At 42.7% G+C, this 27,604-nt stretch overlaps 1 protein-coding gene across 1 annotated transcript in view; it reads right to left on the bottom strand.

The window, feature by feature from the left end:
- Positions 1-22,923, bottom strand: part of dgkb (diacylglycerol kinase, beta) — a 79,188-nt gene extending 56,265 nt beyond the window's left edge. Inside the window, exons 1-6 of the mRNA XM_083918201.1 lie at positions 22,805-22,923; positions 20,334-20,473; positions 15,455-15,531; positions 13,766-13,786; positions 13,096-13,243; positions 8,492-8,629 (exon numbers count right to left, since the gene is read on the bottom strand). Of these exons, the coding sequence (XP_083774327.1) occupies positions 8,492-8,629; positions 13,096-13,243; positions 13,766-13,786; positions 15,455-15,531; positions 20,334-20,403 (454 nt within the window). The 5' untranslated portion in view covers positions 20,404-20,473; positions 22,805-22,923. The remainder of the gene's footprint in view (positions 1-8,491; positions 8,630-13,095; positions 13,244-13,765; positions 13,787-15,454; positions 15,532-20,333; positions 20,474-22,804) is intronic.
- Positions 22,924-27,604: the final 4,681 nt, after the last annotated feature.

A 27,604-nucleotide genomic window follows, 5' to 3' on the forward strand; every position in this document is an offset into this window, starting at 1 on the left:
GCCTTCGTAAGCATCTGACTGCTGCAACTTTAAGTGTCCCCCAATTACCAGTCAAAAGTGTCGCCATGGAAACAGACAGCTCCCACATCACAGCTGTGATTGGCCCTTCCCCTTACATCACAGGGATGCTGAACGTAACAGAATCGTGACAATAACAACAACAACAACATCATGACCTGTCTGCAGATCATTTCCACACTTATGTCTATACTTAGAAGCCACCGCTGCCCCACCCCCGCCCTACGTGTGAGCGCGGGCGAGCTGCAGCCAGAGGGTGGGTGCTGACATCACAAGGAGTTGACGTCAGATGGGCCGTTCGTCAGGCCACTAACGAGGAGCTAAGTGCCAGTTTCCTGAGGGGGTGTGACCTCCTGGCGGCAAAGGGAGGGGAAGTGATGCTGGTGTCTGATGTTGGGTGGAGGCTGACGGTGACACAAGGAGGTGATTGCGGCGACCCAAAGAGGCAATAAAGTGCTAAAGATGATGAGGATAGTTGTTAACGTCTGCCTGCAGTACAAATGGGTCGGACAGAGTTTCCTCCACGACTGTTCTCATGAAAGTAAAGAACTCTCTGAATCACTTAAACCTTTTAAATATCAATATAGGAATTTATTGTTTAGAGATTAATTGATTTAAATACAGAGATAAGACATGCACTGTCTCTGCAGGGAAACATAAATATGTATTGAACCAAATCATTGAATGAGACAAAGAAACAAATTAGTTTCAGGGAAAACTAAGTCTTTTCCCGATGAGTTGTAATTAACAGACGCTTTTCCTGTGACATCTTATAATTAAAGCTTGGGACAAATTGTTTACATATTTAATTTAAACTGCTGTTAAGCAGGGATGGGTAACTGAAGGGGGACGGCCTGGTACAGGCTCAGGGGTCTATAGGGTCAGGGGGCCCTGACCCACAAAATGTTACTGCAAAAAACACAAAATGACGACAAAGAGAAGCTAAATTAGTACAAAGAAATATAAAATCTAAAAAAGACTAGAAATCGATGCAAAACGACCACAAAGAGATGCAAGAGGATCAATTATAGCTGCATGATGATTACAGAGAAATGCAAAACGACTCAAAATAGTGATAAACAATGAATATCCACATTTATTAACTTGATAGTTGAGAATGAACTCAAGGCTATCAAAGTGTATTTATAACATGAACTACTGATTTTAACTGGACGTCAGAGTAAATGTAAACATAAAAGTATGTTTAATTGGCTGCTCTCTTTGAACATTTGCTCTTTTTTGTGCTCATCGGATCCTTTTTTGTTGTATTTCACTGAAATACTCCATTTTAAAATAATCTTATTGTGTTCTCCATGTCAAGGTGATTTGGAAACTTTTATAATAATGTAATGCGTAGAAGTCTGTCTGTTTTGTATGTATTTATTTATTTAGTGTAAATTGAACCTGCCCTGTCAAAGATGAATTTATCTTATCTTATTTTATCTTAAAAGCCATTTTCTCGTGAGATTTCTCTTCTTCAGTGACACCTTGTGCGGGACATGGCTTAAAAAAATCCAATAATATAATCTTAACAGGATATTACAAAGTTAAATATATATATATATATACTTATTTAATTTAATTAATTTGGATTCTGCTGTCTCAATGTACTGTCACTAAACAAATACCTGAAACTATATGGGAGAAATTACAGTATTTGTAGTTTGTAGTTTTTTGCACTTTCTAAGTTATTAACAAACGTGTTTATTGCCGTGCAGACATTTGTGTTCAATGACCAGAATTTGATCATGATGGAAGAAAAACATCAGCTCAGGAACAAGATGCATTTAAACATTTTAGAGCTGTTCTCAAACTAACCAGCAGAGGGAAACATCCACCTGAGTAATAACAACAGAGAGAGAGAGAGAGAGAGACAGAGAGAGAGATGGAGAGAGAGAGAGAGATGGAGAGAGATACAGAGACAGAGAGAGAGAGAGAGAGATGGAGAGAGAGAGATGGAAAGAGATACAGAGACAGAGAGAGAGAGAGACTGGGAGAGAGAGAGAGAGACAGAGACAGAGACAGAGAGAGAGACAACTGTGAACGCCTGCCACAGTAGAAGAGACGGCCTGCACAAAAACACCTGACATGATTTCCTCCACATGAACCAGCTGATCCTGACTGGGTTCTTACCGGCACACTGATATGATGTTTATTATTGTTGTTATTGTTATCATCATCATCATCATCATCATTATTATTATTGTTAATTTTTTTTTCTGTAATTCTGTAAGTTTTGGCAATAAAGCTTGTTGAAATTGAAATTGAAAAAATTGAAAATTGACAGAGAGAGAGAGAGAGAGAGAGAGAGAGAGAGAGAGAGAGAGAGAGAGAGAGAGAGCTCAATCACGCACACAGGCAACATCTCTTGAATTATTTAGTCGTCCTTAATGAGAGCTACTCTACTCAATAATTCAGCAGATGGATGAGAATTACAGCAACACGGGAAAATAAAAAACGCGTGTCCAATTAAGCCCAACGTTACCTTGTGAATAAGTGATGTGATAAATGCAATAAGAGATGTGGGAGGATGTGTCAATAAACTGTTTTACGGGAGCGGCAGAGGAAGGGGATAACAAAGACACAGGGAGGATCAATAAAGACATCAAAAGCTCCATATTTTATACTTTGGTGTGATTTTAAACTTTGGTTTTAAGCTCAAAGAACTTATTTGAGTTATTGTTTTCACCAGGAGGACAAAATTAGTAAAAATATGACAGGAAAGATGCAGTTTGAATGAAAACCCTTCACTGTTTGTACATTTAGCTACGAAAAGTAATGTACTGCAATCCGTATGTAACCCATGTATTATTATTAATGTAAAAACTATGGTGCAGAAGTCTAGTTTTCCCTTAAAACACTTGAATTACTAAAAGATGAATGATAATTATGGATTTTTTTGTAAGCTATAGATTCCAGAATACACAGGATGAGCAGCCTGGTATCACCAAAAGGTGTGTGAATGACACGCTATTTCTCTCAAGCCATCTCGCATATAATTACAACGCATGTCATGTTTTTTGTGTGTCATTTCACGCCATGTAGTCTCAATTGACTTGTGTAGTGCAGAGAGGGCGTTGTCATTTCACGTACAAATGTCATTGAGGGAAAACCCACGTGTTCGTATTTCTCCGCTACTTTCCAGAGAAATACGAAGTGGTGGAGCTTTCTGTCAGAGGGTTGTTTTTAAATCAATATTTCATGTGAAGGATGGCTGAAATAACGGGCGTGAAATGCCCTAACCCTAACCCTAACCCCTAACCCTAACCCCTAACCCTAACCCCTAACCCCTAACCCTAACCCTAAGCCCTAACCCTAACCCTAACCCTAACCCTGGGGAACTACGGGCGTTAAATGACACGCGAAAAGCTTAATATGCGTAGACATGCACGCGAAAAGTCATGCAAGTCATGAAAAGTGGCGTGCTATTTATACGCCCTCCAATGAGACCACGTAGGGATGAAATGTTGTTATCCTTGTGCAAGCACATACAATTAGCTGCTGGACTTATCGGTGAATGGTGGATGACTTGAAGGAGAACTGAATTTACGGGACGCATCATCAGTAGTGTTCCTCTGGATCGTGGGGTGTTTCGGCCATTTACACTATACACCCTCCCCAGAGGCGGCCAGCCACAGGGTGATCAGCCCTGAGCTTGCGTCCCAAGCCCAATTAGCCGTGAGAGTCACCTTGTTGTCAAGTGGCGGACATCTCAGGGGACTTTGCATGGCAGGGGCATCCAGCTGACCGCATACCTCATATCACACTATTTGGGGGCCCAACTGGGGTCGTTTCGCTTCAGCCAGAGCCACTGGCTAAGCTATAATCCAAGTCTGTTCCTAGCATACCTGTTGACGACGTGTTGATATATTTAAAGGCTGTAATTATAATGAATCTGTATCGTCAGGCTCCTGTGCTTGTTCAGGCTCATGAACCTTGTGTCATGTTAACCTCTCAGACAGGATTTGATTCGGATAAGAATTTCTCAGAGCCTTAAGAAACAGAGACGTGAATAATGTCATCGGGTGAGTTTGAAACCTCCGTGGAGAACGAGACTTAAACAACAACAACATAAATAATTAAATATGAAGGATTAATTGATTTTTAATGTGCGTCCTTTCTTTTGTGCCTGACACGGAGCCAGTTTGAGCTCCAAACGTGTGATAAAGAAGTGTCGCGGGTCCTTTGAGGAGATGAAATTCACGGTTACAGGTTTTTTGGCACCTGAACAAAATAGCTGTTTTGTGTTTTCATTCTTTCATTTCAGACAATAGAGCCAAAGGTTTAGGTGGCGAACAGGGAGCAGCAGGAAAAATAATGTCAAAGCTGCTGCAGACCAGTGGTGGAAAGCACATTAACTCAGGTTTTGTCCATGTATGCATGTACGCACTGTATTATATAGTGAAAGCTTTATATACAACAGTGGTGTCAAACTCAAACTCACAGTGGGACAAATTCAAAAACTGGGACAAAGTTGCAGGCCAAACTCAATATCTACAAAAAAAAACTGCAAATGTGCATGTTCTCCCTTCTCTCCAGATGTGTAATGTTGAACCTTTCCAGTGCAGGTCCTTGTTCCTGTCGTGGTGTTTCTTATGTTTTATTGTTTTGTTACAGCCACGGTGACAAACAGCTCTTTACCTTCAGACACAGATCATCTGCCTCCCACCGCTGCTGAAAGCTCCTGTCCTCCATCTTTCTTTTGGCCGTTTTTAGGGAGGGGTGGGTTTAGTTAGTCCGAAGACACAGGTAGCATGGATGCTCATGTTTGTCAACAGAAAAGTAGACATGTATGTGCTTTATACTCACGGGCCAGCTCTCACAGAACCTTGATATGATCTTGTGGGCCAAATATAATTACACCGCGGGCCAGATTTGGCCCACGGGCCTGAGTTTGACACCCCTGATATATAACATATATTAACATGATCTACACATCGATGAATCTATAATAAAAATGCAATAGTAGAACATATATTATGCTGAAATGGGCCATTCTACTTTATAGTAGCTTTTGATACTTTAAGTTTATTTTATGATGCTAATATAAAACTGTGAATGCAGGACTTATAACTGTGTATTTTGCGGTATTGCTACTTTGACTTAAATAAACGATTTGAGTACTTAAGTGTAACATGGAGGTGGTCATTCGAAATGTTCAGATGAGTATATCAATTCAGTTCAATTCAATTTTATTTACAGTGCCAAATCATAACAAAGGTTATATCAGGACACTTTACAGAGTAGGTAAAGACCACACTCTATGACTTATTTATGATTTACATAGACCCAACAATTCCCCCGTAGAGTACGGTGGCAACGAAAACCTTCACTATAACAGACAGGAACGTCAGACAGACCCAGCTCTGTGGAGGACGGACATCTGTCTGCACCGGAGAGAGGAAGAAAGGGAGAGAGAGAGAGAGAAAAGACGGACAGAGAGAGAGAGAGACAAAGACAGACACAAAGACAGAGACAGACACACTTCCAGAGACTATAATAATATCTATACTAATGTGAATATGACTTATATGTTATGGCAGTTATCACCAACGTGTATCTAAAGAATAAAGTTACATATCTGTCAGTAGACGAAGCTACATTTTAAAGGTGTTGAAGGCCATTACCTTGGATGACACTTGTTGCTGATTGGCTGGCAGGTGTGTGACAGAACATGTCAAACACAGATCCAGTCAAACTGTTAAACAGTGAATGTGAAAGTTATATCACTCTGCAGGTAACCATAGCAACAGGAGTTCTGCCCGATGCTGCATTACCAGATCACACCAACCCAACCGTGAGTTAAACCATCATAGTTGCCATGACATAAGCACAACGTTTCCCTGTACAGAAGAGTGAGACTGCTTACAGCCTCCACCTCGTCTTTTACTTGTGTTCATCAGGACTGTGGCTGCGACTAACACTTATTTTCATTTTTTGATAAATCAGCCCATCATTTTTTTTTGTTTTGTCCATTTAATGTGAGAAAATAGTGATTGTAGGAGCCATTTTCTCATCTCATCTCATCTCATCTTCAGTCTCTTATCCGGGGTCGGGTCGTGGGGGCAGCAGCTTTAGCAGGGGACCCCAAACTTCCCTTTCCCGGGGCCACATTAACCAGCTCTAACTGGGGGATCCTGAGGCGTTCCCAGGCCAGTGTGGAGATATAATCTCTCCACCTGGTCCTGGGTCTTCCCCGAGGCCTCCTCCCAGCTGGACGTGCCTGGAACTCCTCCCTAGGGAGGCGCCCAGGGTTCATCCTTACTAGATGATCCCGAACCACCTCAACTTTATTTGTGTGCAATGCTTGTTTTTGGCGTCCTCTACAGGGCCTGAGTGACTGTGTTCTTAATGGAGTTTTGCAGAGTGCCTGGTGTGGCTGAGTACACAGCAACAAGTTTTTCACAATGCCTTAGCCCACTTTGTTTGTTTTGAGTAGTAAAAGTCAGTTTTCATTTACTTATTGTTAATCAAATAAACCACGATGAATAAAAGCGATGCGTCGCTTTGTTTACAAATCTTTCCGTAGACCTCAGAGTTTTTGTGCGTCTTGTCGACTGTTTTTGAATATTTTCATCGACCAAATCTGCAGTAAACACTCCACCTCCGCATCACACCAACGTGAACCTTTCACCGCCATTGTTTTAAATGTCCGCGCATGGTCCCTCCTTCTTTTTTCTATGTCCCAACAGGTGCACAGGAAATGACGTCAGAGTCCCTGTAGGCCTCGTGCTTGTATACGTGCGCACGCTCGTGCTCGTACATGTGCAAACGTGCTTTACAAAAGCCCACCTCTCCCAAACGGGCTGTGACCGGCAAGCGTACCGCTCCTAGGAGGGTTGCACTCGCACTGGTCAAACGAACTAGACTTTAGCCGTGAAGTGTCCTTGGGCACGGTATGGATGGACGGTGTGAGTGCGCCCTAATTGTGACTGTAGAACACTTTCCATGATTAATCAATTATCAATACAGTTGCAGATTAACTGCTTGATTAATAGCTTATCGATTAAACTGTAATTAGGACTCTACATCGCATTTTAAAGCTCACATTATAACATGAAATGAATTAGGGTTGGGCTTTTCTGTATTGAGGCAGTGAGAATAGAGTTATTAGTCTGAATATCCTTCATCATTATTATTGTAATATAACAGTAAAGGCAAACGTCTCAAAGCACATTCAGCGGGGTCTCTAAGGAGGGATCAGTGCCCGCTAACATTAAGCCTGGAGCCTGGACCTCTGACCTCAAGATATCTGAATGAAAATCAAACAAGCCTCCCCTTTACAGACACGACTACTTTATGATAATCACGTGCAGTGCATGTTTTTTTTTCCCTGTGCGGTGCAAATGTGAGTTTTCGCCTGTTGTCAATCGGTGTGTTTGAATATTTCTGCACACCATTAAAAAGTAATATGCATAAATTGGTTAAGAGGGGAAAGCTGAGAGTCTTGTGGATTCAATGAGCCCCATTTTATTCATGTTTCCAGCCACAAACTAGAGACTTAGGGCATTTAGTGGATGTATGGCTTTCATAGGTATATTGACAATAAAAGGGGTTTCTCAGCAGTTCCCAGAACAGAAATGATCGTCATCCAAGTTGCCGAAAATGCAATCCTTACAGGAATCTACAATTGGCAGGGGGTATTCCTCAAATTGCATGTGGCCCCAGCCTCCCCAACCCCCATATTCACTATGCTCCTCAGTCATTTTTCTTCCAAACTAGCCAACAGACAATATCAGGACCAACATGTTGCTGACATACAGCAACCCATTTGATGAGCTATCCCCTGATGGCTTTAATCTTTAACAATGTCATGACGTATCCTAAATAATCCTACATGTTGGTGTTAACATCGTCACAGGCTGTTAACATCATCGTTATCAAATTAGCAAAACATTTCCGACATCCTCCAATTTTAATAGTCAAATTTCTCACTGAGCCAATTCAAGAAAAACACCTCTATGTAAAGATCAGGTTGCTGAAAAGCATCCGGTAAAAATAATACTAACACACTATAGTTATTGCTGGGTGTGGGGTGAAAAATGACCATGTTGGCGCTCCAGGATGGATTGAAAGTCACTGTAATAAATCCAGTTGGATCAGGGTTTAAATCTGCATATTTGTCTTTCTCTTAAAACAAAAAGAGGGCAAGAGGCAGCTCTCAGATCGAATTACCCAGACAGCTCAAGGCTACTGCGGTTACTTAAACTTGAAAGATCATCTTAGTGTGGCATGATGTTGCATTTTTCCACAAAGCAGCAGAGCAAACATTCATGGTTTTGTCCTCTTTTACCCTTTGTCTTTTTGAGTCTGACCTTAATGAGCCTGAAAAATGCACTTCCTCCCACTGACGTTTGCACAGGCGACATTACCTCTGCCTCGGCTCACAGTGTTTCTTGTATCTCTGCCATTTCAGATGCTCGTTGCAATGAAGAGAAGAACTTAAAGTCATGTGACCTAGGGTGACACTCACACTCAAGCTTGTCTTCAGGACGACCGCCCTCCAGCAACGAGAGGTAACACACGATGTCCTTCAGCTGCACCGTATCCAGAGGTTGGGGCAGTGCGGCCATCTTCAGAGGGGTCGAGGTGCCTTTGATCAGCTTCAGCCCTGTAGGGAAACGGAGATGAAAGGTCAAAACATCCTCCACAATGCCTCTAATGTTAGCTCAACAACCTGCTGGCCTGACATTAGTCATACAGTCGGACTGATCAATGGCGGGTGGAGTCCAGTCCACCAAAAGGCGAACAGATCCTCCAGTTTGAGCCTTATCCAAGACATTGTTTTCAGAGCAGGGCTGTATTCTTGCAAGTGATATTAAATGGATGAAATATACATAATATACTACAACCTTTTCTCTTTGTTTTTAATGGCACAGCACCGTAACGATCAATACATGGCGTAAAAGTCATTAACACTGCCCCTATCGATTTCCCAATCTGGTTAGCTAACCGGCTAACGTACACCAGCTAGTTCTCAGCAATCAAATCCAGATTCGAGCTCAATACCACATACAGCGTTTTCAGTGGCACTGTAGTCACTAGTTTATCTCAGTGGTGATATGGGAGAGACCAACACAAGGCAGCACAGAGTGTTTGTGGTCTTAAAGACTGCACACTCAAACCAGTCCAATTAAATCAAGGTTTTATGAACACTGGACCCTGTCACCGCCTCGGCCCTCCTCCCTACATGGATTTTAGAGCTCTTCTACTACGTCACCCAATTCATTTTTCTGCCCCATGTATATTTAATTTGAGGCTTAAACAAGGAAACAGTTAGCATAGCAACACACAATGGTATATACGTTTTAACATAGCAACAAACACTGAAAATTATTTAACAAAATGAGAGATAAACACTTTAATTATGTTGTCTGTTTTATTAGATTACAGGCTTATGTCGAAGTTAGCAGCACCTCCAGTCCAGTGGTACACGCAAAAAAATGTTTCTCTTTCTCACTAACAAGGAAGCACTTACTCTGGTACACAAGCTGGCATGCAAAAATATTAGCATACATTAGCAGGCTAAGATATTAGCCTATAGCTGGGATGGGCTTGTATTAATATTTTAGTTTCAAGGAAATTAGGATTTTTCTGAAAGCTCCAATATTTGGCACAACCGAAGTGCCTGAAAACACGACATGTTGGTCAATTTGTTATTCAAGATGCTTAAACCCAAATTCACAGCTACATGGTGACAATATGCAGTAACGTTGACCTTCCTCTGACAACATTTTCTATTACACAATCAGTAACCTGAGTGCTCTGTGCCATCCTTATGTGTTTCAGGCCACAGTGAATGTAAAGATCAAGATCGCTGCAGACTGGTGAAGAGGGAGATTGACACAGTCTGAAGGCGAAGCTGTCAATTAACTGGTGGAGCTACTTTCCAACTCTCACTTACGCTCATGAGCTTTGGGTAAAGATGACAAGACTGACACGGCAGATACAAGCGGCCAAAACCCATTGGATGTTTGAGTGAGTGGGGTGAGCTCAGAAAGACGGAAGGAGCTTGGAGCAGATCTGTCCTTCTTTGCGTTGGTATACCAAGACCCATGGCAGACCCAGAACGTGCTGGTGCTATAAGGATTATGTATCACATCTGGCATGGAAATACCTCAGCATCCCCTAAGAACAGCTGGAGGACATGGCTAAGGAAAAGGATGTAATCCAGACCTGGATAAGCTGTGAAGGAATCTGCTAATTCTTCACTTCACCTCTCACCAAGGAGCTATGCGATGGTAATTTATTCATAAAGTCAGTGTAAACATCTGGCTACAGCCATAAATTCATCCCTCAAACAAGTAATTACGCGGTTTGGTCCTTAAGGTAGGAAACTAGAGGCTCCTGTTTGCAGAAGGCAGCAGTGTATGGGAGACAGGACTTGCTAGTTCTGCACTCGGATGAGCATCTGGGGTGGTGGGAGGACCTGGTGTTAACAGCTGGATCAATGAGGCCTCATCGACACACTCACATACAGCAGGCTGCACTGATACAGTCCCCCATGTGCTCTGTGAGGTAATTGGAGCAAACAATGTGCATTAAATATTGAATTCACACGAGTGAAGCTAGAACCAAATGGATGAATCATGTGGAGGTGATCCTTAGTTTACCCACATTTTAATTTACTCATTAGACTTTACAGCTTTGAGGCTGAAGTCTATGGTCAGATTTTGTGAAATGACATGAATGTACAGAATATTTGGGTCTTTTACTCTTTAGGAAAATACGCAAATATTTGTATTTTTCACAAATAAGATAGTAAGAAGTTTTAGCTTTGCAACAAATAAAAACAATAATCAGGGTATATTCTGTATGTCAGTGTCAGAATGCATTTGTGATGTTTTAGAATAATATTTTAGTGAGTTTAGTGAGTCAAACTGTCTTAAAAGTGAAATTGCTTTCTCTATTGATTACTTGCTTTCATGCTGCAAACTCTACGCCCAGGCAAACACCATTGCACGCAAGTTCAGCTTCAGTTCAACACAGGTGAAGGTCGCCCTGTTCTAAGCATATTGTCCACCTCTTTACACCGCCCATTTATGATCAAGCTACACAAAATCTAGCATGCAGAGGCTACATGTTGCATACAGTGATTCTACGCGCATCCTTTTAAAGATACCCAGAGGGGGCAGTGCCAGCCAGATGTCGGTCACTGCAGGAGTGAGCACAGTCCATGCACACTAATAAATCTTATGTTCAAATGTATGAAACATTTGGAGGAATCTGGGAATAGTATCATTGCTGTTCTTGTAAATCCCACTCTGAGTTGTTTTCATTTTTAGTCTGAAATAAAGCTTTCATAGCATAAACTGACTCTAAATTATAGATTATTCAGTGCTACGCTGCGGGTCAAATACTGTTTAAAAGAAAGGTTAACAACTTGTTTTAAGGTTTTTGAAATTGTGCCAGCGTGGGAATCCCCTGCTGCATTCACAGATGTACAGCTGTACTGTAGCATCCTACTGTTTACTGCAAATGCGCTTCAGTACTGATCAACCTACCGGGGGGAGTTTCCTGCCCCTGACTGCTGCCAGCCAATATTATGTTATCTTAAAATACAGTCTTTTAAATCTGTTTTTCAGTGACCCGACACTCTCTGCTGTAGTGATGTGGGGCAAATGCAGACAATAACAACAAAACATTAAAAGGTAATTAAATTATTTCAATGAATCTGTGCTTTTTTGTTTTGGACATCAACGTCTATTCACGAGTACAGTTTGTTTACACACTTCCTCCGCGGCTGTAGCTCATTAAGCCTGCATCAGTTGTCGGCCCAATGAGCGAAAACTACACGGTTGTTGTGTTGGCGAGAAACATCGTCCTTAAAAAGATGTAGGAACTATTGACAAGTTGCATCTCTGTCAGCGGGAATCTCACAGTTTGATGACTCAGGTGTTTGCTACACACACATAAGCATTTATGCATTATCCATTTCCATTCAACTAATAAACACCACAGTGTATTTGGAGATAGATATGATAACATTGCTTTTTAGACCCTTCTTGTGTCCTATTTCCAAAGTCATTATAATTCATTCAAACGCACTTAAAATGTGAGCGCTTATTGTGCTTTCATCAGAGGCAATGGACAAAGTGTAAAATGCTCTTATAACCTAACAACACATGCTGAGATTTCACACTCCAAACATCTTGTTCTCATCCAAACCCATCACATATGGATGCTTTGTCAGGACCCCTTTGGCCCCACGTTGTCGCTGTTAGGTGGTTATTGTGGTAAATTCAAATAAATCCACTTGGTCAGGAAAGTATCGTGGGTTACTGCAGTAGTCTCACATTGTCAGACCATACTCCAGTGCAGGAGAGGGCCTGACATCCAGCCGCGCACTGGATGTCAGGCTTTATCCCATTACTGTATATCCAGTAAGCCAGGCTAAAACTACAGTGACACTCGGGACACACTGGGTGAAACTCCTGTGTTTGTTTGGCCCACCCTCCTTCCAGATGTCACTCTTATATCTCTAGCACTTGCTCCAAGCGGCTCATTATGCCTTATGCATTTTATGCAGATGCTCAAGATGCTTGTGTTTTGGTATCAAACAGCGAGGGCCGTGACAAAACGGCAGCATTTGACACCCTGGGAATGATGAGGTTCCAGGTCCAATCAAGTAGACATCAGAAATATCAGGCAGTCAAAGAAGTGTGAAGCCAAGTGTCAGTGCAGGGGAGTGTTGGCTATATTAACCAGTAACTCATTACCACACCAAAGATATTAGTATTTATACTGTAAACAAACAAAACAATTGCCAAGACAATTGGCAGCCACTTCACTCCTATTTACATTGTGTGCCACCGGACTGAACTTGCCAGAAAATCTATTATTATGTGATGACACATAAAACAGATAAACAGAAATAGTGCCGTTTTTTACACAAGTTAAGACGAACGAGTCATTGATGAAAGGCTGTGAGGATGAAGGCTGAAGTGACACATCGGCACCACCTTAGCAACAAAAGCTGCAATGATTTCTTCTAAATATCAGTGGCTACAGAACAGCAACCCGCTGTGTTTACAAATGGAGGGTCTGTTATGGTAAAGACTTCCTTTCTACACTTACCAGACACTCTGGGTTTGTCAGAGGATGAGGGACTGAGTTTGGGTCCCTTGTTGCTAAACGTCATGAAGAGGTGTTGACAGAACTCTTCGGGCAGCTCGCTCTCCAGGAACGTCTGCATGAAGACCTTGAAGCCTTCAAAGTCAATCTCCTAAAAAAAACACAACAGAAATAGAGTTGTTTGTCCCGGTGAGCTGCAGGCAACACCTTAAAGGCTTCAAGAAAACAGATAAGGAGAGTGTGTTGGTATGTTCAGTTTTTGAGGGGGGGGGGGGGGGGGGGGGGGGATCAGTGATCGTTGCACGATTTATGTTTCAGATTTCTGCTCTCAGAAAGATGCTGAAGTGTTTTCTCTGCTGTGGGCGGTGAAGATCTATTTCAGAGTGGTTTCAACGTTCTGCGTTCAGTGCATGCTTTGGTTTTTTCCAACCAATAAACAGTTATTACAAGCTCAAGAAACACATTTTAGATGAGTAATATTTCCCTGTAAATAGCTTGGCATCCCCCATTTACACCTTTAATTTTGTTTCTCATTAAAAAAATATGTTTTATTGCGTTCTCCTCTGCTTGAGAGAGTTGACTTATGCACGAGAAACATGAGAAATGTGAAACATGATCACTGAGCACACAACAACAATAAAATCGGAGGAGAGAGGAGAGAGATTGTAGTTACCTGGCTGAGGATGTCTTGCTTCTAAACCCGCAGCATTGTGGGAAAGAAAGATACCCAACATGTTCATGGATCTATCGTACAGTTTTTCAAATTTAAAATAGGCTAAAGCAGAAAGACATGACGCCTCTGAATGCAGATTTCAAGCTCTCTTGAATAACTGCCACGACATTAAGCGTATTACAACTGTCATGCAGTAACTATCAATGCATGCAAAGTGGATCACAAATTGTATTGAATACTATGAATTAAGAAACTGGAATTTACAGATTTCCCTTTAAAAATAAAAAACATGGGGAATCCATCTTCAGTAGTGAATTGTATGTAAAATCGTTCTCCAAACCCCATTAATGCTACAATGCAAGGTTCAAAGCTAACTTTTGAAGATATGTGTAATTAACAAAGCATCTTATTGCTAAAAGGAGCTCAAATTAAAAAAAAAAACATTCTCCTATGACCTATGACGTAGTCCTCAAGCAGGCTTCTTAGGGCGCACTCGCACTGTCCTTCCGTACAGGTTTTACAGGTAAAGCCTAGTTCGTTTGACCAGTGTGAGTGCAACCGCACCGCACCTAGCTGCGGCCAGCTTGCCAGCCACCGACCGTTTGGGAGAGGTGGGGTTTTGTACGTGCGCATGTGTACGAGCACGAGGCCTACGGCGGTTCTGACGTCATTTTATGTGCGCCTGTTCAGACATAGAAAAAAGAAAAAAAAAGACGGATCACGCGCGGACATTTAACAACAACAACAATGGCGGCAATAGGTTCACGTTGGTGTGATGCAGAGGTGGAGTGTTTACTGCAGATTTGGTCGATGAAAAGATTCAAAAACAGTCGACAAGACGCACAAAAACTCAGAGTTCACAAAGCGAAGCATCGCGATGACGTCAATCAATGCGTGTGACGTGTTACGACGTGATGACGTATAGGCAGCAAGAAGCATTTGCCGAGGCCCAGGCAGTGTGAGTACAAACGGGCCTGGAGGGGGGGACAAGGACCCTAAAGCACGGGGCATGGTACGGATGGACAGTGAGAGTGCGCCCTAAGTCACTCAGAGTAAATCAGGAAGGACCTAACACGGCTGCTGCAGTCAACATTTTGGAGAGATTAAAAAGGTATCACCTTATTAGAGATGGCATTATGAGCGTGGTAGAGCTGGTCAGGGATGCCATCCCATCACCAACCAGTAAAAAACACCCGATATTATCAGATATTGAGATTAATTAGGGACTCATTCCCTCTCATCCACTCACAGTGGGCATAAAAGGGATGAACATGATGTCATCCATAGCAATGAGGTCAACCCTGTCCTCTGGTCTGAGCTCAGGAGTCCCTCTCACTCCTTAGTTAAAGTTGGTCTCAGAGGCTTTGGGGAGTAGGTTTGAAGAAATGACTCTGATCTAAGAACTATGACTGCTCCTTAGGAGTATTCTTAGCACCAAGACAACATGTTTTGTGAGTACGGCCCCTTATTTCCCTTCTTTGTTCTGGACATCATCTCTACAGTAAATACGAGGATTACAGTCGTATCTAGATGGTAACCATGTTCAATCATCTGCAGCTGAACAGAAGTAGAAACTAGTCATTTCTGTGAATATGCAGATCGTGTGCTATCTGGGGGATGTGAGCGCAGTTGGATCAACAGACTATAAACTTTAAATCTGTTATATAATCAAGTATAAACTGTACATACCTCCTCTGGATTGTATTTAGCCAACACACCATCTCCATGGAACTCCTGCAGCACATCCTTCAGCTTCTTGGTTGAGTCTGAGGGAAATAGATTGAGGACAAGTTACTGCATTTGTGTTGGTGTTAAGTTTGGCTTCCTCTCACGTTGATCTGCTGTTCCCTCAGCACATGCTGCTGTAAATCATCCCACCAACAAAGAAGAAACAGAAAAATAACCTCCTCGACGGAGGTGAAAGTAATATGAAGACACACCCTTTAACATCCTGTAGCCTTCTGTGTTTGATGGATAATCAGTCGTGTTCAGGTGTTTAACTGGTTTAACTGGTTATTGTGGCGATAAATATGTTTTTATTCTCCTTTTTAAACACAAACGTGGATATTTGACTGAATCCAAAATGAACTGCGGGTGTTTTCTGCTCTTTAAAAACTCTACAAACGTCTTATTTTGTCGGAGCAAAAGTCCAAAACCCAAAAGGACGAAAAACTCACACAGCTCCGACGTTTCAGCTGGATTTATTTCACGTTTTAAGAAAATAGGAGACGGTGCTAGATGGTGTTAGATTGTGTTACAAAATACAAAAATAACCTGAACAGACAGAGATTTGCTGTGATAATTACTGCATGCTGCAGAGCGTTTACGAGCCCTGCTGCTAAATCAATTTGCCGCGCCACAGATACCAGCTTCTAAATGTTACAGAAGTTAATTAGAAGTACCGTTTTCTCACATGCACTGGAGGGCCTGGTTCATTTCTCACAGAGCTGCTTGTTTAAGTTAGTGCTTCATATTAGCTGCCTCTTCACCGGCTTAATGAGCACAAAAACGTGCATCTTAGGTTCATACCGTTGGTACTTTAATGTTTGCTTCTCAGGCAGTTCTGCAGTGTAAAAGCTGCATCCCATCAACCAAATAGAGCAGCCAGGGAGCCCGAGGTAAAGCTGCTGTTCATGAAGCTGCACAGCACGTCACTGATTGATAATCAGCAGGTGTGTTGAGAGTTCAGCCTTGGAAACCGGATTTTACCCACAAAATCATTCAAAGTCGGTGAAACTGCACCGTAAATGTTACAGGATGCTGTGTGTCCTCTCAAACTGAGGGAATACAACACTGATACGTTTTTTTTTAAATCAGATTTGAAAACAAATGAGGGCCGACACAGTGATGTGGTGGTTAGCACTGTCGCCTCACAGCGAGAGGGCTCCTGGTTCAAATCCCTTCTGTGTGGAGTTTGCATGTTCTCCCCGTGTCTGCGTGGGTTTTCTCCGGGTTCTCCGGTTTCCTTCCACAGTCCAAAGACATGCAGGTGTCAGGTTAATTGATGACTCTTAAATTGCCTGTAGGTGTGAATGGTTGTCTGTCTCTGTTCGTCTCTATGTGCCCTGTGATAGACTGGCGTCCTGTCCAGGGTGTACCCCGCCTCACGCCCAATGTCAGCTGAAATCTGCTCCAGCCCCCCGCGACCCCGACAGGGACAAGAGATGAATGAATGAATGAAAACAAACGACACAGCTTTATTGAATACTCGATTCTATTTGGTCATCTGTCCTCATCATATGACCACATTTAAATAAATGAAATCAAATATTTCGTGTCATATGATTGATTTCTTTGGTGAGCAGCCGTGTAATGAGATAATGTAGAGCGAGCAGGACTGTGTGGTGAATAAAACTCCCTCAGTCCTGCATCATCGTTAGGGTTTAATTCCCAATAATGACCAGCTCGCTCTACATTACCTTTGACGTATCAGACTTTACACAGATGTATCTCTCCCTACAGTTCCATTAGTAAGTAGACATAAACTGTGCGAGTGCGCTCCATCTAAGCTCCCCCGAACAGCTTTTAGTCGGTTGTAACATTGTGTACCCTCTTTCACCTAATGGCTTTGGACCTTTGGTTTCCTCCGGATGCATTTTACACAGCTGTGACTGCAGATAATAGCTTCACACTGGACTGAGTGTGTGTCATCGTTATTGACCGCCTTCATTAGGACACCGTCTACACAAAAACCACTATGAAGCCGAGTGATTATGTATCCACTGATTGGCCGTCACATTCAACAGGCACTGCTCAATTACAATGTATTTTCTCAATCAGGCTAATGATTAAACTGCTGTGTGGCACGCAGTGATCAGAGCACAAGACTCATTTGATGTTTTTTTGGTTCATAAACATACATAATAACTTCTTTACCCTTAAAAGCAAAATCATTTTCACTCCGTAAAGCAGCGGTATCACATAAAGAGAAACTCTAAACAGTTGTGAGTCAGATGTGAGGAGCCTGACTGCGCACGGCTATTAAAATGTTATGAAAAGTGTGCACGGCTCACTTTAATGAGAAGGAAGGGAGAGATACAGTAGGAGGCGAGATGAGGAGGGAAGGTGATGCCTATTGTTGCCGCTCGGAGAATGGGATATTTTATAACCTTTAGCTGCACAGCACACAAAGAGCAGCCCAGAGCTCGTTGAAACATGATTATCCAAATCTGTCTAGCATGCACACTCGCCTGCGCGCACGCACACAAACAAAAACACACACAGGCACACACAATCACCAAAACTCTTTAGTTCTCTCTTGCTGCTTCGCTTTCTTTCATTACGCCTTTTATTCCCACACGATTTTCATTTTAAGCTGCATTGTTAAGCCTCATTTTCTTGTTTAATTCAACAAACTCCTTAGCCACCCACGAAGCAAACGCGAAAAACGCAGAAACAAAAACCAGAAACGGATTGGCTCTGGAGCGCAGCATCCACCGGTGAGAGCAGGGAAGCTCCTCAGAGCAAGGGACAATGGTGTCACCAGGCACAGAGCAATTAAAGGCAGGAATGTCATTACCAAGTGAAACAGTGGAACAAGAGATCCCGGGTGAAAAGCATTAATAATTAAGATCCATACTTGGTGCAGAGGTTGAAATGCATTTAAGATGTCTCGTATGCCACTGGAAACAGCTCTGGAATATAGTCCACCACTTTCTACCCTGAAACAAAAAAAGCACTTAGGATCTAAAAAAAAACTTGGACACCTCAACGAGTCTAATTCTTGTTGTTGGAAGTCACTTCCATCGTTTGTCTGCCTACAAAACGATTTACTGCGACTTGTGCTTTCAAAGTCGGCCCAAAAGTATGTGTGGGTGGTGCGCAACATCCCACCGTCAGCCTGCCAGGTATCGTCACATTTTCCATCCCCGGTACCATTTCAAAATGATGAAATGTGTCAACATGTTGGAGCGTAACATAAACTCCAGGCATCCAGAGCACAGTCTGGTGAGCAGGGGAGCCATTTGTTGGGTTGCGAATGAATCATTCAGAGCTAAAGCGGCACCACGCCGATTAAATGCTTGAGCAGCTTGAGCTTCCTTCCGTCAGCAAGACGGACATGCAGTGTGCAATTACGTCAACGTTTCATCATTAGAACAAGAAGAAGAAGACGAAGAAAAAGAAGAAGATGCTTGAGATTAAGTGTAGTGAATTGAATAATACTGCAGTTTACAGCAGACGGAGGAACATTCTTGTTATTGTTAAGTTGGTGGATTGATGCTATCGGGCAGAATTTACAGGGTGTCTTCTTCTGTTAATGTGAGGATTACTGAAGATCTGAGAGCAGAAGTCTGACTCAACTGATAAGGTGAACATCGGAGGGTAAACAGAAGAGACTCAACACGGACCCAAGGTAACAAGGAGAGGAGAACGTTAAGATTTGGGGAAATGCGTTATTTTGCTTTCTTACGAGGACTAAGGTGAGAGGGTTCATATGAATTTGAGCTCAGTGTATCTCATGGACAGACTGGTCCACGCCACAACAGCTTCAGCAAACCACCTTAACTGTCCTAAATAGGTCGTGTAAACTTGATGAATGACACCTGTTCTACGGTCAGAACTTACAGCTACCTATTACACTTTAATTCAAGGGCAAGTTTCATTCATAAAAATGGCCACCCGCCAGTGAACCAAAGAAATTCCCCCTACATGACACCATCACTCCACAAAATGAATGGTTCGACATAAACCTCGGCCCATGAGGAAAGGTGTCAAGAGGGTCACGGAGAGGGATGAGAGACTGTTATTCAGTAAGCGATGTTGTCAGGTGTTATAATAAAGGATGTTCACCTGGACATTAACTCACTCTGCTGTCATGTCAATCGCACAACACTCATATTTCATTTAGATTACAGCGCTCTAGTTGCTCAGTCAAAGTGTTTCTTCCTGTGTGGAGAAAGAACGATCTCCGTGCCCGACTGGTACGACAGGCCCAGACCTCTCTTCAGTTTTGTATATGGAGGAAGTCAGTAAAAGCAACACGTACTTTTAAATCACTCATAGGTAGCGCATATGAATTTATCCGTTTGTATGAGGAGTCATTTAGGATGCGGACTGCTCCACCAGCTCCTGAGGGAAATATTTGCACCTTTATGGGCCTTCCAAACCAAATGCAGCGACATAAAACCCATGATAACCAATTTCTGCGCCGCACCGCAACGGTTTGCCGCATTAGAAGGGCTGCAAAATCAAAATAATGAGCTTTAAGACACTAAAAAAGGCTTGAAAAGCTGAGAAGAACTGCAGATTGTGTGAAATTTGGTGTATGTAGGGTTTGTCTACAAGGGACCTCGTTTACATTTTGCAATTTGATATATTACTATGGATTAGTGCAGCTATGGTTGCAAAGATGATAACATAATCCAAACTAAATCTGCGGCAAACGTTATAGCATGCACAACATTAACAGTTTATACTGTGTTATGTTCTAAGATACACATGACGAAGATTTGAACATCCAATTAAAAGTTAAGTGATGTCTGTATGTGGGGGCGTCATGTCCTGGAAAATAACACGGTCTTGAAAAACAGGATCACACACACACACACACACGTACGGAGAGACTCACACTGAGTGTATTCTTGAAGCAGGGCGAATTCAGCTGGGGTCAGTGTGACCCATTTGTCCTGGCTGCTCATTGTGTTCAGACCTTGTCTATCCGTCTGCTGAGCATTCCCCGGGCAGCGACACACGGCGGGGCGTCACGCGCTGGAAACAACAACAACAACAGACATCAGATCACCTGCAGACATCTCTTATTACTTAATGGCTGTGAAACTGACAAAGCGGGTTAAATGAACCAAACATGTGGCTGAATCGGAGCTGGAGACGCTTGTTTGCAATTAGAGACGGCGGTTGTTTCTGCACTGTAAAAGGTCAGAAGTACTGTAGAAATATCAATACATACAGATATAACTAAATGTCATTTTTCCTAATTTCCCGTCACACTGATATGTCATATGTCTCTGCCTGCTCCTCTTATTGAAACTGTCATGTCAACGCCCAGCAAAACGACAGCCAAAACGTCCCCTTTTGTCTCCCGCTCGCCATGTTTTCCAAAGTTGTTGCGTGGACTTGACATTTCAGGCGTTGACATTCATGTCTGTCAGCCAGTGGAGGAGGATGAGGCCGGAGTACAGAATCCACCATCATGAGAAAATTATGGAGACCTTTTAATAGTTCAAATCACAAAATAGAAATGATTTATACTATTATACATCTATATTTTCATGCCCAGATGACTAACCCAGTGTGCAATGTCAATGCAACATCTGGAAACAGTGAAATATCACTGCTCATCCCACTCATGTTTTGCATTTCAAGTCCTTGTTCTACTATTACACCTGCAGATCCAGACTATCCACATGTACAGGGATATTTGTGATTGATTGTGACAGTAAAAAAGGATCAAGTGAGCTACAGTAGGGTTCATGTTTCATTTCTGCCAGCTCAACTGACCGGCTGGGAGTGAAGCGTTGTGATATGTTTGCAACAAGTGGAAGGTAAGCAGAAGGGTCCTCGTGTGAAAATAAAAGCCTAATTTGGGCATTCATAGCTGCGTTGGTGCTGCTTTTTCAGATGACCTTGCATCAGCCCGACTGGTTGCTATGATGACAACACGATCGAGTTCAAGTTGAATCCTTTTCCATTATCTAGTGTTTCACTGGAGGTAGAAGGTGTCAGCGTGCCTATTTGACTAGCATTCAAAAAAGGTGTTAAAAGAGCGTTTAAGGCATCATCTTTTTGGACTGTTTAAGATATCAAAGGGTGGGTAACATGTCTCACCATTTTCAACACAACAGTCACCATGCTGGTACATCACAGCTGCTGAGATTTATAAGGCCTTGAATTCCCTCTTGAGTAAGCACGATGTAATTGTATGTTTGTGTAGATGTCACTCAAGCATCTGTGTGTGTCTGTGTGTGTGTGTGTGTGTGTGTGTGTGTGTGTGTGTGTGTGTGTGTGTGTGTGTGTGTGTGTGTGTGTGTGTGTGTGTGTGTGTGTGTGTGTGTGTGTGTGTGTGTGTGTGTGTGTGTGTGTGTGTGTGTGTGTGTGTGTGTGTGTGTCTGTGTGTGTGTGTGTGTGTGTGTGTGTGTGTGTGTGTGTGTGTGTGTGTGTGTACATGTTACATTGCCAGTAAAGCATTTGTTCCAATTACCGAAACTGTGGCTCAACAAGTGGACGTGTACGTTCATGTGGAAAATGGATGTGTGTGGTATAAAATATGATCTACACTGATGCTTTTAGTGAGGCATAAATTTAGTGTGTGTGTGTGTGTGTGTGTGTGTGTGTGTGTGTGTGTGTGTGTGTGTGTGTGTGCGTGTGTTTGTGTGTGTGTGTGTGTTTATCCATGTGCAGGGAAATGTTACCGTGATGAACCCCTGCATGAAAGGGTAATTGCTCAAACAAAAGCCATATAAATTAAGAGGGGAGCATCATTATTATGTGGACTACACAGGAAAGGGGAAAGCAACAGCCAACGCAATGTGCAGCCACCAATGTTTCCGTGTGAACACCCTGGGTTGCGTGGGAATCAGCCTCCCTCGCATAAACTTTGATCTACCGCTGGAGCTTAAACTAGAAAACGCTCTGCAAGGTCTCATTTAATGTTTTCGCACAGACAGCAAAAAGGAGCTGATAGAGAATCACGTTGTTCGCTTGAGTCTCGAGTGAGTCATATCCCAACAAAGTGATAGCATCTCTGATATAGTACTGATGTGTGCAGTATATTCCTGCTGTGCACTGCACTGTAATCATCCTCTCTCTCGTTCCGGTGTTGCCTAACTGCAGTGCATCCTCACGGCACTCGGCTGGCATCCTTTCAACAACCAAAATAAATTTCCACAAATGTCATCATAGGATCAGCTTTATGGTCCTCCGGTGATGCAGTGAAATTCAGCGTGGATTCACGCCGCCATACACGCCACTGACAGAAGATCAAAGCTGACACACCACTGATGCCATGACACACAGATGCAGAAGGTAGTGGCCACTGCGACATACAGCACCATGAATGAGATGTATCAACATGAAGCTCACCTGCTGCAGAAACGGAGTTAACCTCCAAGAGAGGATGAGGGAGGAGTCCTCCACACAGATGTTTTCAGATGAAGCTCCTCAGTCACATTCCTGCCGTATACTCCCCTGAGTCTCCTGTCAACTGCAAGGCAAAAGTGGGGGTTTGTAATTAGATGGAGTGCGAGTATATGTGTATGAAAGAGAGGAGACGAAGTAGCAGCAGCCCTCTCCGCTGCGTGCCAGTGTATGAGTATGTGGATGGTGTTTGTTTTTCTCCGGTGCTGTCTGGTCAGAGCAGCATCGCCGGGGATGTGGAGTGGTGAGAGAGAGAGAGAGCAGGGGGGTGGGGGGTGGTTAGAGAGAAAGAGGGAGAGCAGAATGATCCAACACTGCTCTGCCTGCAACGATCAGTTTCCATACTCCCGCTCGCTCACGTCACATCCCTCCCCTCAGTCGCTCACCTTCCCCTCCCTCCCCTGAAAAAAAAAAGCCCAGAGGTCCTCTGCTCTCCTGCTTTTTCTCCGTCTTTCTCATATCTCTCTCAGTACTACTACCCCCACCTCCCCACTCCTTTTCAAGCCATCTCTACTCCGAACTCACTGTGGCACGCATCAGCCGGCCGCATTAGCATTCAACACGACAGGCGGTAAGTGCAGCAACCTGTGGGATACCCTTAGAGGGCTATGAAAAGGCGGGAAAAAGAGAAAGCTAAAGACAGAGAGGGGAGGAGGGGTTCGGGGAGAGAGGGAAGGAAAGATGAGAAATGAGGACAAATAGAGAGAGAAAGAGGATGAAGATGATGCAGGGGGACAGGTGCTCATAATGAGCACACAGGCTTAAAACTAATGCATAGCAAGAAATGAATACAAAGGAGAAAATTAGAATAATATTACATTTTAGAAAATTGGACAGAAACAATGCTAATGAAATGCAACAAATGTGGACTGCCTAAAATTAAATTAAATAAAATAAGAAGTAGCTGTTGTAAGAGTTGCAATTCTGCTTAGTGATATTTAATTTCCACTACGAAAACAACCTGTTACAGTGTTTCTCAAATGCTGTAGCTGCCCCTTCAACGGTCGCTGCTTACAGTGCCTAGACGTATGAATATGATATGTTTCTAATAGTAAGGGCTCGTAAACGCTGCTCAGTGGCCTTGAACGTCGCTGCTTTCTCTTAACCAAAGCTGTTTGCTATGTTGTATCGGTTTGATCCATGTTTTGAATTGATTTAGTTTGCAGTGCACACCCATCTCTTAATTTCACACAAGGGTTTTATAAAGTATATATGCAATGACGTACCATATGAAGGTGGGACTGCTAGGTTTGATAGATATGAATATTTCAGTGTCGTCAGCATATAAGTGGAACATTATGGTACAGTTACAAATAAAATCACAATGAGAAAACATGGAAACAATGAAAAGTAATGGACCAAGTATTGAGCCCTGTGGTACCCAAAACAGCACAGTAGGATGACCTGAATGAGGTCTTCTTTCTACTTTTGGTCAGGGTTTACCTTTATTGTAACTGATGTTGACTCTGGAAGATGGCAGGCCACAAATCCATACGTCTGATGATTCAATTGCGATTCAGTATTCGTCTTAAGAACTACTTCATATACAAGTACAAGGTTTTGTTGGAAAACATTTAAGGTCAATAGTGTTTGTATTATTTTAAGGACACCTTTATCCATTTTCTAGAGAGGACTTTAAAATAAATGAATCATATTCTCCACTCCACAGGGACTACTGTATCACACATTTAACCTCCAGCCACGGTGGAGCTTCTCTACAATATAAATGTCTAGATTTTTAGAGCCTATGTTCACAGCAAAACTTTTCTGTGGGAGACATAAAGGTTACTCGATACCAGTTTCACTCCTGCTGTTCTGCCTTTCAGACAAGGCTGTAAGGATAAAAGGCCTTAGCTATAAGCATGCTGCTACCTGGAACAAACCTAATATCTTCAATACATTTACCAACCCACCTTTAGATAACCTTTTACATCGCTCACATCTTTTACGTAGCCTTCCGCCCACAGGAACCACTATTTAATCCGACCCACGAGCCTCAGCATGGATTTAGTTTCATGAAAGATCGCTGAACAATGACACAGATATGGGTGGTGTGCGTGGGTGGCAGCTGACCAGTGTGCAAATAACGTTTGTGCTTGAGTGCTGCCTCAGGACTGCCTGTGTAGGTCATGTGGGTGTTTACATTTGTATCAGAGAGGCAGAGGCAGTTGAAGTATTGACCTGCCCTTCCCATGCGACTGTCAGTGGGTTACTATGGGTCATCTGGACCCTAACTAAAACAATGAGCTGAAAAGTTCTCGTCTCTGTGAATTTGTAATTACAAGCAGTTGGAGATATGACGGAAGACGCCATTCCTTAGCAAAATGACCAAAATGCATCCCCCTCTTTGACCTGCCATGCCTCCCATCTGCCTCGAGGCCACTAATAGACTGCAGGTCCGGACCCATCGTCCTATCTGGACCAAGACCTATGACTGATAAATTGAGAATTATTAATATTTACGACGTGGTCCCTGCAAAACCCTGCTCGTTCTACATCCCTTACACTAACTGAAAGACAGCCCTCAGCCAAGGTACTACAAAAAACAACCTCTGCTGTTGCGATTTGTTGTATTTAGCCATCATACGTATGTGCCCGTCACTGCTGAGTGCATCAGACCTGCATCATCACGACAGCTCTTGAGGTCATTATGCATGTGGGTCAGGCATACTGTAGGCAGGTTAGAGTAGCCTGCCCGGCAACTGACTGCATCACACACTGCGATCAATGAAAACTTGTCACTTCAGCATCATCTCCATAAACACTGAAATGTGGTGTCTGCTCTGATATATACACTAACATAGCAACAAGCAACATTAGCATCATTTCGAGGCCATAGGAGACTTGTAGCCAAGCTGAACTATAGACTCATACATTAACCTGACAGTACAATGGCTTTTATTTATTTATCTTGAGTCAGCAGACTGTTTTCTCAGAGGATCAATGCTTGAGGTGAGTGTTTCTTTTGTTTTTTCTGACAATGGATTGTGAAAGCAGTTTCCATTTATAACTGTACAGGACTGTGTGCCCTTTACTAGTAGCTAATGGTCAGATTTGTTGTACCATCTGCATGAGGACAATACGGACAGCAAGAAAGACTGTGAAAACAAAGGGTCAAAGGAGAAAATGTATTAATTATTTTTTATTGTTTACATATTTTTCCTTTTTCCTTTAGATTTTGCTTGGTCAAATTTCAATGCCTAGATGGTTCATTTTCTTTTCTCTGTGCAGCTGTGGTTAATTGCTACTCATGCTAACTAATGGGTTGAAACAGTATCAAGATCATGTTATTATTTACATAGATACCGTATGTCAGAGATTATTACTTCAAATCACTATTATTATACCTTGGCAACTATGTTTTGGCCAGTGAGGTCCAACACTGTGTCGTGTTGACTCTCTAAGAGATGCTAATGCATAGATGATTACAGCACTTCTCATGTGGTACATATTGCAGCCCGAACCGTCTGCTGTGAGCAGCAGATGGGTTGTCGAATAAATGCACCGCTACGTGAATCAACATTACAACTTCTAAGATCCAATTGAACCCCCCTGTTACTCAGAGGAGCGCTGGTGACTCTATCACAACCATGACTCCCCTGACTTTGTCAGCAGCCCAAAACACATCAATCTACCCCACTTCTGGCACACTGTGCTATAAATAGCCTGAGTGTGAAGTCTGGTGTAGAACACCATGTATCATAATGGGACCATTATGTAAGGTCTTGTCCTGTGCATCAACAGAGGCTGACCCTGGGTCTTCCTTCCCGTGGGGCTGAGGCCACATTGATGCCGGCAAGATAATGGACAGCTGGGTCTCCCTCAGTCAGATTACATCCCCAGGCTGAAGCAAAAGAGCATTAAGAGTGAAAAAAGACTGACATTAATGTACAAACACTTCATATTAGCCTGTGGGCTGCCATTTTCAGGAAATGTCCCGGTATGTGGAGGGAGTACTAATCCCGACTGTCACATGTCCAAGACACAATTGTAATTGCTTTAACTGAGTATTTTAAAAGCACATGTACAATTCACACTCCCCAAACTACAATCATATACACAACATTTGCTTTTGAAAATATGTTTTGGAGGAAACGCAATGTCACGGGTGGCTACAATTAGCCTGTGTCCTGTTCTTTAAGAAAAAAAGCATTGTTTGCGGCAGTTTGCAGCCAATAAGGTGTTCAGATCTAAATGTCCCTGCAAGTATCACTTTGGTCCATTTAGATGCTGGCATGGTGAGAATGCAACTTTTATTTTTTCCGTCATTCCCCTGCTGGAGCACAGCCTGCCAGCTGCTGTCAAACAAAAACAGACACAACACTCCCCTCCTGCTGAGACAAAGCGGAGAATCTATGATCTTTACCGAAAAGCCATTTTTCTTCCCTTTCATGATAAAAAAAACTATTGACATGATTTTGTAAAAATTACAACACTTTGACTTTCATAACAATTCAATCTAACTTGCAGCATCAAAGCTAACCTCTTAAGGAGCCGCCAACGTTGTTTTAAAGAGCGGATGCTTCTCGTGTCATCGTCACCACTTTCCCCCCTCCCCAAGCTGCCAGTAGCTCCTCATCGGATGCTGATTGGCCGGTTCATTTTCGATTTGACCACATAAACGCATAACTTGGAGCCTAAAAAGATGGTTTTTCATGTGACGTGAAGGTGCTCTTGTGTTATTGTGAGAGTTCGGCTTCTGTGCAAGGTAAGTGGTACACGTGTTCAGATACTCTTTCAGAGAGC

This window comes from Echiichthys vipera, assembly GCF_963691815.1.
Source record: "Echiichthys vipera genome assembly, chromosome: 8".
NCBI classification, from domain to species: domain Eukaryota; kingdom Metazoa; phylum Chordata; class Actinopteri; order Perciformes; family Trachinidae; genus Echiichthys; species Echiichthys vipera.